General features: G+C 34.7%; 2 protein-coding genes across 7 annotated transcripts; one reads left to right on the top strand and one right to left on the bottom strand.

Moving 5' to 3' along the window:
* The first annotated feature begins 18 nt into the window (after positions 1–18).
* Positions 19–8,783, top strand: LOC143468365 (2',5'-phosphodiesterase 12-like). Of its 2 annotated transcripts, none has more exons than XM_076965530.1 (13): positions 19–155; positions 346–445; positions 569–667; positions 980–1,167; positions 1,412–1,541; positions 2,280–2,479; positions 2,649–2,788; positions 2,907–3,066; positions 3,145–3,277; positions 5,952–6,053; positions 6,213–6,387; positions 6,473–6,630; positions 8,347–8,783. In XM_076965530.1, the coding sequence occupies exons 1-13, from the start codon at positions 40–42 to the stop codon at positions 8,473–8,475; spliced, it is 1,830 nt and encodes a 609-aa protein (XP_076821645.1). In that variant the 5' UTR covers positions 19–39; the 3' UTR covers positions 8,476–8,783. The 2 variants fall into 2 exon arrangements, with proteins under 2 accessions (XP_076821645.1, XP_076821644.1); XM_076965529.1 differs by having other exon boundaries at positions 569–745.
* A 4,265-nt stretch (positions 8,784–13,048) lies between these two features.
* LOC143468855 (uncharacterized) lies at positions 13,049–17,676 on the bottom strand. 5 transcript variants are annotated; one of them, XM_076966302.1, is made up of 7 exons: positions 16,582–17,676; positions 14,715–14,768; positions 14,486–14,560; positions 14,288–14,397; positions 14,020–14,115; positions 13,662–13,841; positions 13,049–13,518 (listed from the first exon to the last, which is right to left on the bottom strand). In XM_076966302.1, the coding sequence occupies exons 3-7, from the start codon at positions 14,529–14,531 to the stop codon at positions 13,309–13,311; spliced, it is 642 nt and encodes a 213-aa protein (XP_076822417.1). In that variant the 5' UTR covers positions 14,532–14,560; positions 14,715–14,768; positions 16,582–17,676; the 3' UTR covers positions 13,049–13,308. The 5 variants fall into 5 exon arrangements, with proteins under 5 accessions (XP_076822417.1, XP_076822418.1, XP_076822420.1 ...); XM_076966303.1 differs by having other exon boundaries at positions 16,780–17,676; XM_076966305.1 differs by lacking the exon at positions 14,486–14,560 and having other exon boundaries at positions 16,582–17,673.
* Between the last annotated feature and the right edge of the window lie 35 nt (positions 17,677–17,711).

Genomic DNA, 17,711 nt, shown 5'->3' with positions numbered 1-17,711 from the left:
CTTGGTTCCTGAAATCTTGTACTTCAAACTGAGGAGTTTATGAAGCGGTTTTTTCAAACAAATGTGCGGTTTTCACAAGTTTTCGGTTTACTGAGAACATTTCAAAGACAGAAGATTTTTAGGTTTCAGTATCTCGGAAAGCTTTTAAAGTGGTGGTATGTATCAAGAAAAATTGTGCAATGAATTGTTTTGAACAAAGATGTTGATTTGAATTTCCAAGTTTGTTTTAATCCAGAAATAGCCCTAACTATTATACATACATATGAGAAAAATATTTTAAACCTGTTTTTTTACCAATACATCAAATAAGAAGTCTAAAACTTTGCCTCAATTTTTGCAATGTAGTAAGATTGATCCCAAAATGGCCAGGGTTGTCAAGGTCAATGTTGCTCCAGATGATAGCATTTTCACCATAGCATTGCACAATAACCGTAATCGAAGAGAGGTGAGATTGCATAGTTTCAAATTGAGAAATATGAAAGGAAGCAAAAGATTTTAAAATATCATGGTGCACCTTAATACTCGGGTCAGTAGTTACTTGCTTAAAAACCTGCAACTTTTTGTAAAGTTCAATAGACCAATTGATGAGGAACTTGAACGAACTGTCTCTAGAATGATATCAACTCTTAATCCAAAGAAGAAAAAGCCTCCAAAGAAATTACAAAAGGTTGAAGGTGCTGAGAGTGTCCATGATGAAGTTATGGCAAATCCCAAAATAAGTCTTTTAGATGCTGAAGAGAAAGAGGTTAACTGGTGAAAACATGTCACCAAAATTAATCACAAATTTTGGAAAATGCTTTCTGACTGTTTCGAAATTTAAAATTTACACAAAACATTAATTATTAGTTCATATTCAATTTTGCCAAGAACAAAATGTTTTTTATCACCCTAGTTGTTTTTTTAATAAAAAAATTTTTGATTTCAGTATATTTTTTTGGATAACTTTCACAAACGAGTAACATTAAATTTTAATTGTCAGATATCTCTGAATTGTCTAAGCATTGAAGCGTGGAAACAAACCAAGTTTTTGCTAATCAATGACGATCATTATCCTGTTTTGTACAACCCACCTATAATATCTCAAATTAAGCTCAGTTCAGTTCCATTGGCTGGAATGACCATGTATCCAAGACTTCAATTTCGTCATAGCACTGCCAATGAGTCAAAGTAAAGTTTGTTTGATGTTCAGTTCTATTAAACCTTTTTTTAAGTTTTATATAACCTGGTAAACTATGTTATACAAATATAAAAACATTGAAATTTACTACGTATTTTTTACTGTACATTATAAGTGTTTTTAAATAATTATTATTCTTGTAAGTAATGTGATTACGAATGTTGATGAAAACAATGAAATGGCTGTGTAATATACATGTATATGAGCTACAAGACCAATCTTTTGTGGTTTTAGGTTCACATGGTATCGCACTGTGCATAAAGACTTTTCAAATCTTGTTGAAACTGACAATGCTACAGAATGTGCTCATCATGATATGAATTTGGAAAACTCAAGTGAATGGAATGAAGTTGGACAAAGCCAGGTTAACATACATATTATTGTTGTGACTTACTATACGGTAGAGTTTGTCGAAGTCGCCACTACAAGTGGTATAGAAAAAGTGGTGATTTAAGAAAAAACACATTAATGTGCTCAGGCCTATGCAAACTTCAAAAACCTCTTTCTGTGAATGCTGAATATTTAAGAAATGAAATATGCAAAACAAAGGAAGTTTCTGTACAATAATGTAGTGTTCATTTAAATTGTTAATGATACAGTATTGTCCAGATTTAGGGCGATTTGTTTTTGCTGTTTTGCATTGCCCTGATAAACCAGTGTAAAATGATAAAATATTGTTTCCATGCATGCACAATGGGGTTATGTTACACCACTAACGATTGTATATAACTAGGCGAAACAAGTTTTATGTAATTGTAGCAGATGAAAAGTTTACAATGTAATTACACTTGCCAAATTTTTAGTTGCCTGACTAACTTAAGCAAATTTTTCCGATCATAGTTAGCAAAAACAGTAGCACGATAGACGAAGACAACTTAGCCGAACTTGATAATATTGAAAGTAATAGAATCTCAGCCGGTACCAAGCGATATGCAGAAAAATAGCCAAAGGCGACTAAAGCGAGTGCTACTGTATTTAGTTAGTTTAATTTTGAAGTACATGTTTATTTTATATTAAAGTATAGATTTTTGAGTTTGTTGGTAATGCTAAATAGGCTGCTGTTGTACATGGAAATTATAGCAGGTTAGTTGGATGTTCTTAGACGTACACCCCTTCAGTTGATGACATTGGCCATAGGATTGGACTTTCAGTTACACCTGGAAATGAGAAGTATCAAGCAAACAAATCACACTGTGGTGTTCAGTGTGGTAAAACTGTTAGCGGAAGTGTTAAAGCTGGTCCCAACATGTGTATATTTGATGAAAGGCATAAATTGATCAATGGAAGATGTCCAAATGATAGGTATCTATTCAAGTTAAATAAAGTAAATTTCTACAGAATGTATGTTCTACTTTTACTTGTAAGTATTTTCCATGGCGGTGTATACAATGTTGTGCATAATTTTAGTTTTAAAAACGATCATAAGAAAGTGGAGTTTTCATACAGGATGCATATTTTTTTATTGCAACAGCGTTCGAGTTGTGTGTTACAACATACTAGCAGATTGCTATGCTGAAACAGACACGGCTAAGACTTTACTCTTCCCATATTGTTCTAATGAATTTATGAAAATAGATTACAGGATCCAACTACTACAAAAGGAACTCTATGGTAATATTTTTTGAAAAACACTCAGTTTTCTCTGAATTCACGTTTGCAGTAATATTTATTACCTTAACGTGTGAAGTTTTTGTCTGAAATCACATAATTTTTCGCTTAATATCTTTAGGCTACCATAGTGACATCATTTTCTTGCAAGAGGTTGACCGATTTGTCTTCGAAGATTACTTGTCACCAACCATGTCATTGCAAAATTATGCTTCAATATTTGGTAACAAGCAACAAACTAATGAAGGTGGTTCAATTTTCTACAGTCGTGATAAATTCAGGTGCCAGCTCTGTTTCATTGCAGAAATAACATGCAGTATGCAAGTTCTGCTTTTTAAATAAGTGCTTGAACGTTTCAGACTTGTATCGGTTGAAAATAAAGTTCTTCGGGAATCATTACAACAAGATGATATCCATGATTTAGTTGGTCAGCTACTGAAAAATAATAATACATTCTATCATCGAGTAATATCTCGTGGCAGCTGTGTTTTGGTGAGATGTAATTTTTATTATCTAGAAGGTAGTAGAAACTAGGAAGCACTTAACATGTAGTACACAAGGAAATATTAACTTCTTAGCACACTAGGTTCTAACCCTTTTTGGTTCACGACATCCTTTTTCCTTAAAAAAGTCTGCGGCACCCAAAAAAGCTTACCATTTTTTTGCATTATTTACGAATAAGCTGATTACCTCGATAAAGTAAAAAACGTCTACTTTGGGGTTTTTAAAACAAAGCAAAATTGTTTGTGATTAAAAGATTGCATTGCTAATCCTTTGTTTGTTTGAAATTTTGTGACACCCTGTTTCGGAAACAATGCCTTTATGCCATATCTGTTAAATTTGTCCCAAGCACTTTGCAGCTTTGTTAATATGTATGCCCATCCAATGTGTATTTGTTATGTGATGTCTCGAAAACGTCATAGATTCGTCTTTTTGCATAAATGTTTTGGTGCCATCCTGTGCTTAGAAATTTTACGTAGGGGGAATGTTATACTGCAGACTTTCCTTTGCTTTAAAGTGTTTCAAGGAAGGAATGTAAGAACCTCTAGCTACCAGCAAAAATAACTTTACGACGATATCTAAAAAGTTAGTTATGTTATTTGGTAGGTGTTCTGACTGGTCTGTACCAAAACATTATTTTATTTGTAATCGCGCCAGAGCGTTGCAAAAGTTCACAGTTCTTATCTCAACACATTTGTCACTTAATTGCAGTCTTTAGAATAGGGCAGTGTATATGCTTCAGTTTTTTGTCAAATGAAAACTCTAATCCAAAACTATGTTGTAAGTGTTATACTTAGCAATGTCCAGGCAATGTTATATTTACCAGCTGCACGTGATTAGATAAAGATACAGCATTAGAATAATGAAAAATAGTTACCGAATGAAAATGCATGTGAAGTTTTGCTGAAATCAAGAGCCAACTGCTTTAGGGGATAAGCGACCTATAAATTTCTTGATTAGGGTTTCATGGTATTCATCTTGTTTTTGTTCTGATTGGTTGCCTCATCTTGGCTTGATTTAATTTCTAAATTTCTTACAAACCTTGTTACGAAACAAACATCATTAACATTATACATCAAAAATAATGTTTCAAGTTATAAACAGAAGCATGGAAGAAGAAGAACATACTCAATTAAGAAATGGCAAAAAATAAATCACCACCTAAACTGAGGAGTGTATCTTTAGTTGCCGAAATTGCCTAATTCATTACACAAAGACCGCTACCCACCAAAACACAACAATTATGTTTTTAAACCTGAACATCAGTTTCATAACAATAAGATAAAATAAACGATAGTAATTTTTTCCCGAGGTTATTATTCCTGTGTTAATGGTTAAAGCTTTGCGATGGTAGAAGTATTTGTTGGTTGATATTTGTTTATGTGAAACAATCATTTCTGTGATGAAAACATTTAAAAGTTTTAATAAGGTATAATTATATCTTTTTGGTAGGATACATAGAAATAATATTGGCTTATTGTTAAATCTAATTAAATGGGCTCGGGTTCCAAATAGCGACTGTCAGAACAGCGACTATCAATAGAGCGACCACACGACAGCGATTCATTTAAAACAGCGACTGTCAATAGAGCGACTACACGACAGCGATTCATTTAAAACAGCGACTGCCACAACAGCGACCTCACTTCTTTTATTAAATCCAAGGCTTACGCGCACACGCACTTCCATCCCCCACACCTCTCTACACACGTATGCACGCAGAAACAGGCAAATACTGCGTAGTGAAAGATTGAAACCAAAAGGGACTTTAAAACAACATTTTATTTGGACTATCCATAGTCACATGAAGTCACATGATTTAAAAAGCAATAAAATAAAATAAAAATGCAATAAAAATCAAGACACGTTTATTTCTAAATTGCGAGCAAGGGCTCGAAGGAACTGCCGCAGATCATACTGGCCTCGATTTTGCTGTACAACAGTGATTCGTGTGTTCATTGTCACGTATCTTTTCATTCGCTGAGTCAGGTCTCTGCCTTGTAGTAGCTGGGTTCGGTTTGCCCGTTGAAGGGCTTCCTCCCGTCTTAAAGCTTCGATGAATCGAAAGATGGAAGGATGATGAGTTTCCGTTGATCCCTGAAACGCATTGTGCCAACTCTCTAGCTGGTTGTTGGTTCGTGGCAGTCCCGCATCTTGTCTGGCTTTCACACTCCACATATGTACGGGAAACAATGGCTGTCGTCTGTCTCCCCGTCTGTTTCTTCGGCCCACGTAGTTGTCTTCGAAGTAATTTACGAGAGGCATTACTTCTGCTGGGTAGTCTGCCACCAATTCATCAAAGGCATCGCTCACTTCATCCACTGGTAGAAAGGCAAGAGCAAGGAGCATTTTCAGTGCCATCCGAATATTGTCGTCTTGCACATATAACCGTTGCAGTCCGTTTTCCTGAATCTTTCTCCAGGGCTTGTTGTTCTGAAGCGTCCCGCTTTTCAATCAAAAAAATATGGTAAGCCTAGTTAAGTCGCTATCATAACAGTCGCTGTTTTAATGCGGTCGGCATTTAGACAATCGCTGTTTGGAATGTCGCTCACTTGATTACGTCGCTATTATGAAGTCGCCATTATGACAGTCGCTGTTTTGACAGTCGCTATCCTGCCTGGATGCCAATTAAATGAGCGATAAATAGGATTTTCATGATTTTTAGGTTGCTGTTTTGCAATCGGTTCAATTTCCCGAAAGATATCTTGTCGTTGCAAACACACATCTTTATTTTCATCCTCAAGCACAACATATTCGTCTTATTCAGGTCTGACAAAAAACTTAAATAACTTGTATGTTGTCTTCTAATCACACAATTTCTTTATTCCAGTTTCAAAAGTTTTTGCTTGGTACTCCACACAAATATTTCAATTTTAGTTGGTACATCGCAATTTTTTCATTGAAGTATATAACTGTGTCTTCTTAGATGGAAGTCATTTTAAATATAGTTAATAAAAAAGTGAATGAACTACAAAGCGCAGATAGAAGTCTAAATGTGTCCTATATGGTATGTGGCGACTTGAACAGCAAACCACGTACTGGCCTAGTCGAGTATATGTTAACTGGGAGAATACCAGCAAATCATGCCGATTGGTATTCAGGTAAGTACATTTATTACACCAACCTCTAAAGACTAACATTCACTATAACTTCATTCTGTAACAATTTTTATTAATTTTTATGCAGGTGGAATAGAAACGTATCACGGAACAGATATTTGCTTGTCTCATGATATGAAATTTATCAGTGCATGCGGCATTCCTCGATATACCAATTATGTTGCTGGTTTCTCAGGGTGTTTGGACTATATATTTATTAATCCAGAGCAGTTTGAAGTTGAAAAGGTAAGAACCGAGAGGGGGAACTTGGGATTAAAATAGGTACCAATGTTGTGAACTTAAATACTTACTAACTTCTTTGAAGTTGTGAAAGATTGATAGAAAACTAACAAGGTAGAGGTAAAACCAATGAAACATACAGAATTATTAAATGATCAAAAACTGTTCTTCTCATCGATGATATCAAGGCATGAAAACTGTACTTAACCTACATATGGAAACATTTACAACATAATTCACTCCAAGTAATTTCCCAAAGTGAGTTCTGAGTCATTTGATCAGAAAAACTTGCCTTCTGATTCAAAGATGCCATGAAAAAGATTGATGCGAGTTTTGTGAACAGAAAAGACACTTATTGTGCGCTTGTAAAGAGAACTAAATTTGATCATATGATGAAAACTAATAATGATTTTTAAAAAAATTTGAAGTTAGAATTAATAGAAATAAAAATTAGACTTTATTTGAATTTGTATGAATTTTTTAAAAATGACTGAACTTCAATTAAATTTATATAAATTTGTTTCAATGAAAACGGATTTTTAAATTTGCTAAAATTTATTTCAATTATTAAAGTTTTTTCTTGCTTACCAGTAATTCAATTTGGCTGCATGTAGTTTAAAATGCAACTTAATTTATCCGCAAATATAAAGTGGTGTGATTGTGGGTGCTACTATAAGCGGTAAATTTATAAGAGGAAAGTCCTTGTTTGTTTTGCAACAGCAGTAACTGCTCTAAAAAGTGGTTTGCTCCATAAATGAATGCTTTATTAAGCAGAGTTTACTTTAACAACTAACCCACTTTCGTGTTAATGAAAGATAAAGACATTCACCCTAGCAATGAATATCGTTGTATGCTTTACTGGGAACATGTTATAGAGGAGGCATATGGGTTTCAAAAAAGGTCAATTTCTTTCTTTATTGCTTTATGTAGTAAAATTATTAAAAATGCAATTACTCGAAAATCGCCCCATGGGGATTCCTGAAATATTGCATGTAAAGTAGGCTTGCCTGATACAATCTCATACTGGAATATGGTAAAAATCTCATATCACTGTATCCCGTTACATAAGCCCAAAGTCAAAAGTGGATTTTTGGTTGAAGGTTTTCCTAAACCTAAAAGTTTTCCGCACAACCTGGAACTTTAAAATGCGCCAACTGCTATGGGAATTCCCAGGCAAGTAAAGAAAACCAACCATTCTGCCTCTGATTGGTCTAAATAGGTTTTTTAAAGCCCTATTAAAGCATCTAACGAAATCAGAGAAATCTTATTTTTTGACCAATATGACTCCTACAGCACACCACTTCACAGGTAGTACAAACAAATTTACTGATGACCATCGGTGGGTGGTGTAAAAATTTTGGGGATCTTGTAGTCAAATTGTTTTCAATAAAGTGCTTGGTTTTCTTTCAAAATTGAATGCAAATGTCGTAGAATTATAAATAAAAAAAATGTAATAGTGTAATGTACAGTACAGAACAAAATTTCAGTAATGGTACAATACATCTTACAATGTGCGACCTTTTTTTGTCATTATAAGAGTTTGAATTAAAAGCTTTAAATAGCATTAGTATAAACGGTTTGTAAGCTTAGGTATTGTTATTTTTAAACAATTTCAAGGTTCAGCAAAAGTATCAACAATAAACTATTATTGTTTGCTGCACTAAGTTATTTTTAAATCTGTGTTTTTAAGCTATTGTCAAAAATTTTGTACACTTGTTTCAGGTCCTACCCCAACCTGACCATAAGCTAGTAATTAGCGAAACAGCTTTGCCAAGTTCAATTTGTTCTTCCGATCACATCGCCCAAGTTGTGGATCTCAGGTGGTTACCCTGTGAAGGCCGTCATTCATAACAGTATCATGAAGGATAAATATCAAGATTTCAGCAGATTCTGTAGCTTTAAGTTGTTTTCATATATGAGTTGGGAAACTGGTGCCGTGCACATCCACAATTGCCACCTACAAGCCTTAGACAATATGTTGTTAGCTTGTGCTAGTTTTTCATAATGCACGTTTATGTGAAACCTTCTTTCTTTACTATGACTGAGCTAATCTGATGTTTTTATTGCGTTATACTACCGAGGTAAATTATATAACTTGACACCGAATTTTGTTGTATTAAACTTTGTTTCGCTTGAATACATCTCATTCTTTCTCTGCACGTGATGTTAACTTAAATGTTATAACATAGTAACCTAAATCTACCTTCTAAATCAAATCCAAAAAATAAATGAAATAGCTAAAATCGGCATTTTGCTTGCTAATTATTCTATTCTATCTTTAACTACAGGCTTCGTGGTCTACATACGGTGAGATAGTTACTAGGTATTTCTCTGACTGAGGAAAGTGATTGAGCGACTTGGTTCCTTATCACTCGAACCGGCCGCTGTGCAAGATCCGATTGATACACATTTTTTGTTTTTTATGTTGTAATGCACAAATTTTGGAACTGTTCATCAGAAGCAAGCGTCGTTAATGCCATGCCCTAGGGTATTACAACGTTGGCGATAGCGCTGTGTATTAAAAACGGGCCGTTTTACGGCAAACCCAGCGCTCTAGTCATAATAGAAGTAAGGACGGCATTCTAAACTCTCAATACCGCTTCGATCTGATCCGCATTTTCATGATGCAAAATGTAGTTGATTCTGGAGTTTTGGCCGTTAACGGCGTAATATAGCATTTACTTAACAGAATAATTACGTTCCCGCTTCTAAAGAAGTAGCTTGTAGGCCTATATCGTTTAAATTTATGTCCCTAACAACTTGAAGAATCAATTTTACTGGTAACTTATCGCAGCATTAATAAAATCTCGTACCGAATTAGAAAAGATTTGGAATCGTGGGAATACCAATAATAGGTTTTCATATTTCCGCAAATCCGAATGTTATGTCTTTCAACTGAACAAAATAACTAATGCCGAGTAAAAGAACCAAACATATAATTTCTTGTTGATGAATTAAAGAAATCTGTTTTTGCCAGTCTGCAAAAAATCACTGAAACACTTCGTCACCATTCAACAGTCTGTATGACTGATCGATTCAATTAATTTATAGGACTAAGGGTTTCGTGAAGAACAAGGTATTTTTGTGACAATTTCACGTGAAAAGCATTTCGAAACTTTCGTATCATTAATATCATGACAAAAGATTGTTGGTTAAAATTTAAGTAGGCCTACATATAATAACGTACACTGATAGATTTTACGAAAGGGCCCCCTGACTCACTTTTATCCATGGGCCCAATCCATGTCTTAATCAAAGTATTTTTAAAGTAAAAGACAACGAAATAAAAAAAATTAATACGAGTGTCAGTCCACCGTTTTATTTTGCCTCGAAATACACCCGATGCATGGAAACTTCGGTACGATCTCTGGCTCCAGTTATATTTTTCATGAATAAGCTTGTATTTAGTAAAGTGATAAATGTGGTCACACATAGGTGTTTTGCGAGCGGGTATTACGTTGGTTTAAATTGACCGAGCGAGTTGGTTGTATGTATAACTGGTAAGTGAAAAGTTTACATTCGTATAAGTTATAACTGTGGATCAGGAGAGATGGTTTACTGTGCCCAATGTTTGTGGTGCATATGCCTACGTATGTGTGTTAGACAGTTAGTTCCAATGACCATAAAATGTTCATACACGCCAATTCAACATTGCAGGCGCAAATCAGTAAGTATTTTTAATTTTTGAAAGGAAACTTCCGTTAGGCTGTTACCATTATTTACCAGTATATCCTAGGACCTAGGCTATACTGTAATTTCAGTTAGGACTAAACTTCCTTTTTTCGTAGCGTCAGTTTGTAGGCTAATGCCACCGTCCAGCTAGTTATTGAAATCCGTATAATTAATATAGAATAGATGCTTTATTTGTTATTTTTAAAGTCGAACTACTAGTTGATATCATTGTCACAATGACTCGATTCCTACTTGACGTCACAACACAGAAGTTGAATTGTAGAAATGCAGCAAAAGTCTATGGCTAGACTATAGCCTACAACTTTTACCGTAATTTCACAAACGCTGATAAGTGGCCACTAAATATACCGACGACGCCCATAGCGGTTAATAATTTATCACAGGTTAATTTAATCATTTTATTAGCCACGTTAAGGAATCAACACTGGATGACAGTTAATCGTTGGACTACACACGATAGTGTTTTTCTTTGCCATGCGTGCAACATGTGTGTTGCCTAGAATAATGCTGATTGTATAGGGTATACACATACAATATGCTAAATATAGGGCGGAGTATACAAGTCTGTTATAGCTAATAATCTTATGACTTGTAGGCTTTGTGTTTTGAAATAAATAACAATAAAAAACGGTTTCCTCTAATTTCGAAAATCGTATTGATCCGTAACGCATGCGTCTCTTCGTGTACGTAACATATATGTCAAGCAAATATGCGTGGTGCCTTTTGACGGAATCTAATCTTGCTTTTGCCTATAAATTGATTTAGTTTAAATAAATAAACAACGTTGGTATTTGTTTTTTACATATTATAGGTTCCAAGATAACTTATCTTTGTCGTTTATTTGTCTATTTTAAAAGTATACATTTGGTATTAACTTGAAATAAGTCACCGACATTTTTTTATTTAGCTCCGAACGAACCAGTTTTGTCCTTATAGCAGACAGCTGTCGATAGCTGCGAGACACCAAACCAACATATATTATATCTCGTATTTTTTATTCCATATTCCAATTTTATACAACAACGTTCAGCAACCATGCATGCAATAGATTGAAATTTGACAAAAATTATTTTCATAAACTGTTTAAAGTTTATAGCCGAAAATATTTTATTTCAATAAGTTAAAATCCTCATTTATTTTGTGTGGAAAGATTAAAAAAAAGACCAATGCGCATTATTTGTCTTTTTGTTTGAAGTCGTTAAAATTGCAATCTATCTTCTTTTGTTGCATTGATTTAATAAGTTATCTAACTTAACTTATTTTATTTTAATTCTTTAAAAATTTCTCATCCAAAAGAAGAATAAGATGCTTTTAAGTCTCTTTGAAACATTTCATTTCATGAGAAAAGTTTGATAGTTTTGAAATTTAATAAACTTTTTCTAAGAATGTTTAACTTAAAATGTATTCATATCTATAATTGTGCAAAAAAAAGTTTTCGTTAAAATAAATTTTTTGCTAATTATTACGAAACACTTTAATCTGAAATCAGAATTAAAGTCAGTTTTAAGTTTCTAAAGATCTCCATAGTCGGTATTAGGAAAAACGTTTGCAGAAAAAAATTTATCTGCTTTACAAGTTTGTTGAAGAGGAAGTATATGGTATGATATCAGAATCTTTATCTTTGGACTGAAGGATTTTCTTTGCACGACTTAAAACTCGGCGATGATTCTTTGCTGTTCGGCCACCAACATTTTCTGGTTGTTTTATTTTTAGTAGCCTGTCAAGAATTTTGAACTGCGTCGTCAGATCCACAAAGCAGTAGAAAACTTTATTAATGCCTTGCACAAAGACAATGAAAATTTCGGCTGGGATTGAACATGGGTTAGTGTCATTGCGAGACCGGCTCTCTTACCACTCTTCAGCTACAACACTTTGCATGTTTTACCGATCCGAGTTTGGTCATAGGCTATAGGCCTACTACACACGAAACTATTCATTTATATAGGCTAATCGTTTTTGTATTTTAACTAAGTCGGCTTCATCATACATTTTAACGTTTTGTTTGTTGCAATAGTGATCATATATTGTATATAGTTAGTATTGCTATAGTTATTATAACTTGCTTCAGGGTGAAATATTTCTATGTTCGCACTTTGTGTTGGATTGTTTTAGGAAAATTGTATTAAGTTTGTGATTGTGATGGTAGGCGACCTAACTGTATTGTTTGTTAGTTTACTCTCTGCTGCTTTATTGGTTTGCTTTGACACTGTTGACGTAATCAACATTTTTACTTTAGGTCTATTTTGTAGCACAACGCAGCTAATCAAATCGAAATACTTTGGAGGCGCAACTGTTAGGCAGACAAGTTTTTCGGTTTTGTAATATTCACAGTAAGCTTTATTGAGCAGTGTATGTGCTTTTCGTTCGGCATTGGTCTGTGTTTTTTTGTAATAAATCTGTAATAAGTCTGGTGTGCTACACTTTGTTTATAGATTGACATTGCTTTGTTAACCAGCACCTATTCAAAATTTAAAGCTTCTTGGCCTTGTTAAGCATTTGACTATGTCTTGGTGTTATTGGTCTTAATCGAATGTTTTTTTTTTATTATTTTGCAAGTTTTGTACTTGGTGTTCTACAGTACGACTCGCCGTAAAAATGAATTTATGATCGGTTTTTGTCGCATCATAAACATAATCTCACTTTTTCGTTATGCTGGTTAAAACGCCTTCGAATGTAACGTTGTCGGTGTAACAGCTTGCGGCAGTAAGAGTGCAACAGCATGATTTGCATGAAACCTTTTAATGGATAAATATGTTCACAAACTGCTAGAGTTTTACATGTTTACAATAGTTTTCATGTATCACACATACACATACGGTCTATACTATAGCTATGCAATCATGACAATATAGAGCAAAAAATAATAAAACGAAATTCTTTGGGCATCGAAACAAACGTTGCTTTTAAAAACCGGCATAAACAACGGGACAAAGACTCATTAATTTAGAAGTGTGTTAGAGCAATATTTAAGCAGTAGGACTCTGCTGATATTTAGCAATAATGGAGGTGGTGCACATGGGACAGAAATTTATTGAAATTGTTGTGAAAATCTCCTAGATACTCATAAAACTGCATCATGAAATAATAGTTCCGGACAACTTCCAGTGATTTGCTCGGCAGGCTGTACTGGGAGCAAATGCCACAGTCAGGATAGTCGTTAATCTCCCGGAAGTTGATCTGCAAGCAATGAGTGTCTTCCATCTGCAAATAAGTAAATTTATGGGGTGAAAATTATTGTTAAAAATCAGAAAGAAAAGTTTAGTTCAGAAACTGTTCACAATACGACATAATTATGTAAGAAATAATCTAAAAGTAATGACTTAATAACAAACAAAAATACTTACGTAGTATTTAAACGAGGGTATAAACTGTTGCAATAAAACTGAGACTTCATGAAGGCTTATTGCGGCTGTTCCTGGCATGTTCCCTTCTGCATATTTGAACACATGGTACAGATAATAATTGAAAACTTGCAAACCGTCCAAACTTTTTCCAAATGTTTCCATCCAGTTCTGATTTCCTCTCTATTTGGGTAAAAAAGTTATTTGTTATTGTAACTTTCCTTTCTTTGCTCGAAGTGGCCATATCTCATTCATCACATCATATTATACAAACAAAACGATTTTTGATAATACGAATTATATTTTGTTTGCTATATATTCCTTAAAATTTTTACATAAACTTTAGTCGACATGTACTAACTCTTTTGAACACGTGTGTTGGTAGAACAGACAATCTCAAGCTGGTTATGGGTCTTCTGCAAGCTTCCAAATTTGTACAGCCCATTTCTACAGAAATCTGATAAAAATAAACGGCATTACGCCCGCTTTTTGAATAAATTACATACCCGTCACTCTGATTTGAAGAATCCTATACAAATGTGTTTCGGCAAAAATATATAAAAAAAACTTCCATTGCTTAATTATATTATTAATAAAGGTACACATTAGCATTTATTTCAGTTACTTACGTAATTTGTCAATGCTCTGTCAACCGCTCGTCTCATCATCGATATTTGCCGTTTAAAATGGTTTGCGTTAATAGCTCCATCATCATCATGGTGAAATGTTTGCGGTGTTGCTAGGCCAAAACAATAAAATACTGTGAAAACTGCAAGAATCGATGGCAACCCAAACATTGTCAACTTTTCTCATAAACAGAATCTTACTTTTGATAGTGGAACACATGACGGAAGCAACAGTTGTACCGGTCATTTATATGGTAGTTGTTTGTAAAACCAAAACTAAATCATAAGAAAAAATGTTTGAATTGTTAAATCAAGTATATGTGATAAAAACTCAGATGACGCATTTAAAAACACGTAGTCTACTGATACCAGCTATATATTTATTTTCTTAGTGTGTACATAAAAATTAGGCAAAGCATGTTGGGCTTACCGTTCTCTGTGTATATTGTGATTTTCTAAGAATCAAATCTGACTCATGCAGAATCTGGAAAAGATTATGCACGGTTAATAGCTTTGCTTTTTTTAAAATAATAGGCGACGTAAATCTTTTCTGCTTACTTATGGCCTATCTAAAAAGTTTTAAATAACTATACTAAGCGATACTTGCCATGAAAAAATGATTGTATAGGAAAGGGGAAAGAAGGCGCATTTTCTGCGCAGAAATATTCTTTTCATTCTGAAGTATACGCAACTTGTCAAAAACGTCATATATTTGTTTAAATTGAAGTTGATTACCCTATTTACTTAACTATCATGCAGTAGCCTATACTTAACAGTTAACACATCTATATTCTACTTTGTTCCAGTCAGGTGACTGTGTTGTGTAACTTATAAGACTTGCGTTCAAATTTTTGACTGAACTCAAGTACTTTTCATCATTACTGTGCTTAAATTCACCCATTCAATCATTCTCCTTTTTTTCTGCGATATTTAATGGCAACTTTTTTAGTATCAACACCGTATCGTATCGTTTACTTTTATCATTGTCTGTGGGGGAGCAAAAACTGAATTGCAAACAATTGTAATATTGCTGGGCGAAATAATAATTCTGTGGACAAACAATAAGGGGTAAAAACGGCAAGTGCAACAAGCAAGACTTATGTTCAGTTTATACAGTATATCGGTCCGACAAAAAAAACTGAACAATAGTTAGAAACACCACTATAAATCCCACACTTAACTCTAAAAACCAAGCAAACAAGAAAATATGGGAAACAAATTCACGCAAAAAAACTTGCTATTGGACATTGAAGGCATGTTGAAGCTTAAGATCTAGGGCCCAAACCGATTTTGTTTACAAGTGTATGTCCCAAATGCAGCCTAACAATGTCTCGAGTTTGTGGGTGAAGTTGAGGCTACCCAGCAGAGGGTGGTCCCCAATAAACCCACGTCAAGATGTCCACTGTAACTTCAAGGAACTTGAACGCACGGTAGTCATCAAGGTGTAATGATCATTGTTTAAAGCCGCAAGTTTAGCATTTGTTATACTTGAGTGTGTGTGGGGTCAGGTAGAAACGGCTACGTTTGGCGAGAAATAGTGAGAATGAACCCCATGGTGGAATTAAGGGATTAAAAAAGCTGTTCAAGCAAAGAAGTCGGTTTACAAAGTCTGGCTCCAAGACAAGTCATCGTCTGCTTTGCTAAGTTCAGTACTCTGCGACGCAAAAATTGCAACACAAACAGTGAAACAATCCAAAAAGCAGACTTGCAAGGAATTTGGACAAAACTAAGAACCGGACTATAACACGGCTAATACAGTATTTTGGCAAACTGCCCGTAGAATGTGGGGCAAAAGATTATCTGCTGCAAAATGTTATCAAAGACCAACAGGGAGGTCTCAATCTTCACCGAATCCTTGGTAGATGGAGAGGATACTTCAATAAACTGTTGAAACGTGTCTCTGAAACATCAACTGACACACAAACGATTGGCCGAGGTTTTGGGAAAGAAACTAATCTCACTGAAGCCAAAGTTACGCAAGCTGTAAGACCTCTGAAAACTGGTAAGATGGCTGGGTGTGATGAATCTCGACCTGGAATTTTGAAGGATCGACGAGGAATCAATCCTTTGGCTGACCAGCGTGTGTCAAGTAGCATGGGTTTCAGGTGAAAACGCCAGAGATTAATTATTATTACCAAATGGGTGTCATCTTCCCAATATACCAAAAGGAGTGCTTTAGTTATCAGGGCTTTTCTCTGCTTAGTCTACCTGGTAAGGTGTTTGCCAAATGTCCTGAAAAGCGATGCCGCGAATTAATAGTGTAGTCACAACTTCTTCCTAGTAAGAACGAACCATACCTTTACGTCCAAGCACTCACAGCTTGGCCGCTTTTTCCCGTTCATTGCTTGTTTGTGAGCATATTTCTTATTTGGCCAGTCTTCAGCGAAGCTAGTGCCATACTTTTTTGCTTTTTACAGTCAACGGCGAAAAATAAACGATACGATATCCGTTTGCTTTCCTTAAAAGCAATAAGCCAGTAATCGCTACAGGCTAACCGTCAAGGTCTTTTAACATGAAGTTGTAGCAAAGCGTTGTGACGTATACTTTACGATTTTCGTGGTTCAGTATTACGGTATCAGAAGAATCCTCCTTAATTGTTTGAAAAGTTGCCTGCGCAATCGTCGGCAACTAGTAAACTATCGCGGTCAACTTTCCACCACTAAATGCACAAGCAGAACAGGCGTCCCACATATGGATCAATTATATGGGTCCGCTACTGTTTCTAAATTACGTAGGCCTAAATGATTCAAGTTATTGTCTAAAATTGTGTGACTCAGTAATGTATGATAAAAACCTCTATGACGTAACACCTCAAGCAAATAATGAACTGGAACACATACCCAACTGGCTTTCGACTAACAAATCATCTCTGAATATAATCTTTTCAAACTCTTCGAGGAGTTCTTATCATAATAAACCTCTAAAGATTTACATCTCTCTAATTCAAATTGTTAAAGAGATCATGTTCTTCGGAATAAGTTTAAATGAAAATCTGTTTTGAAAGACCCAATTCAATTATTTACTACCTGTATACGTAAACTAAGAACTAACTTGACAATGACCAGAAAATTAAACCTTATTTAAATAAAGCTGCACTGATGTCTTTATATCACACTCTCATGGAAAGTCACTTACTTTACTGTATCCCAGTTTGGAAGCATGGCCACTAATCTGTTGTAAAGCAACTTCAGAAAACATGCAACAAGTATTCTGTCGGCCTATATACAAAATTTAACATCATCTGAAAGCTAAGCATAGCTCTAATATGTTAAGTCTTTCCCAAATCATCGTCAGAAAAATTCTGAAACTTGCAACCGGAGTTTATGAACATTTCGGAACATGTGCGCCTTGGTTTATTTATAATTATTCGTTTTCACTTATAGATATTTTATAAACACGTGTTTATATAGTATCTATGTTTTGACTG

The sequence above is a fragment of the Clavelina lepadiformis genome, chromosome 8 (genome assembly GCF_947623445.1).
Source record: "Clavelina lepadiformis chromosome 8, kaClaLepa1.1, whole genome shotgun sequence".
Lineage (NCBI taxonomy): Eukaryota > Metazoa > Chordata > Ascidiacea > Aplousobranchia > Clavelinidae > Clavelina > Clavelina lepadiformis.
This window is presented reverse-complemented; position numbering and strand designations above follow the sequence as displayed.

Coding starts and splice junctions, on each gene's coding strand:
- LOC143468365 (XM_076965529.1), top strand. CDS start 40: ATGAAGCGGTTTTTTCAAACAAATGTGCGGTTTTCACAAGTTTTCGGT. Junction 1,168..1,411: donor AGCACTGCCAATGAGTCAAA/GTAAAGTTTGTT, acceptor TTGTGGTTTTAG/GTTCACATGGTATCGCACTG. Junction 1,542..2,279: donor ATGAAGTTGGACAAAGCCAG/GTTAACATACAT, acceptor GGATGTTCTTAG/ACGTACACCCCTTCAGTTGA.
- LOC143468855 (XM_076966300.1), bottom strand. CDS start 14,455: ATGTTTGGGTTGCCATCGATTCTTGCAGTTTTCACAGTATTTTATTGT. Junction 13,842..14,019: donor CAACACACGTGTTCAAAAGA/GTTAGTACATGT, acceptor TTACCCAAATAG/AGAGGAAATCAGAACTGGAT. Junction 13,519..13,661: donor TACCCTCGTTTAAATACTAC/GTAAGTATTTTT, acceptor ACTTATTTGCAG/ATGGAAGACACTCATTGCTT.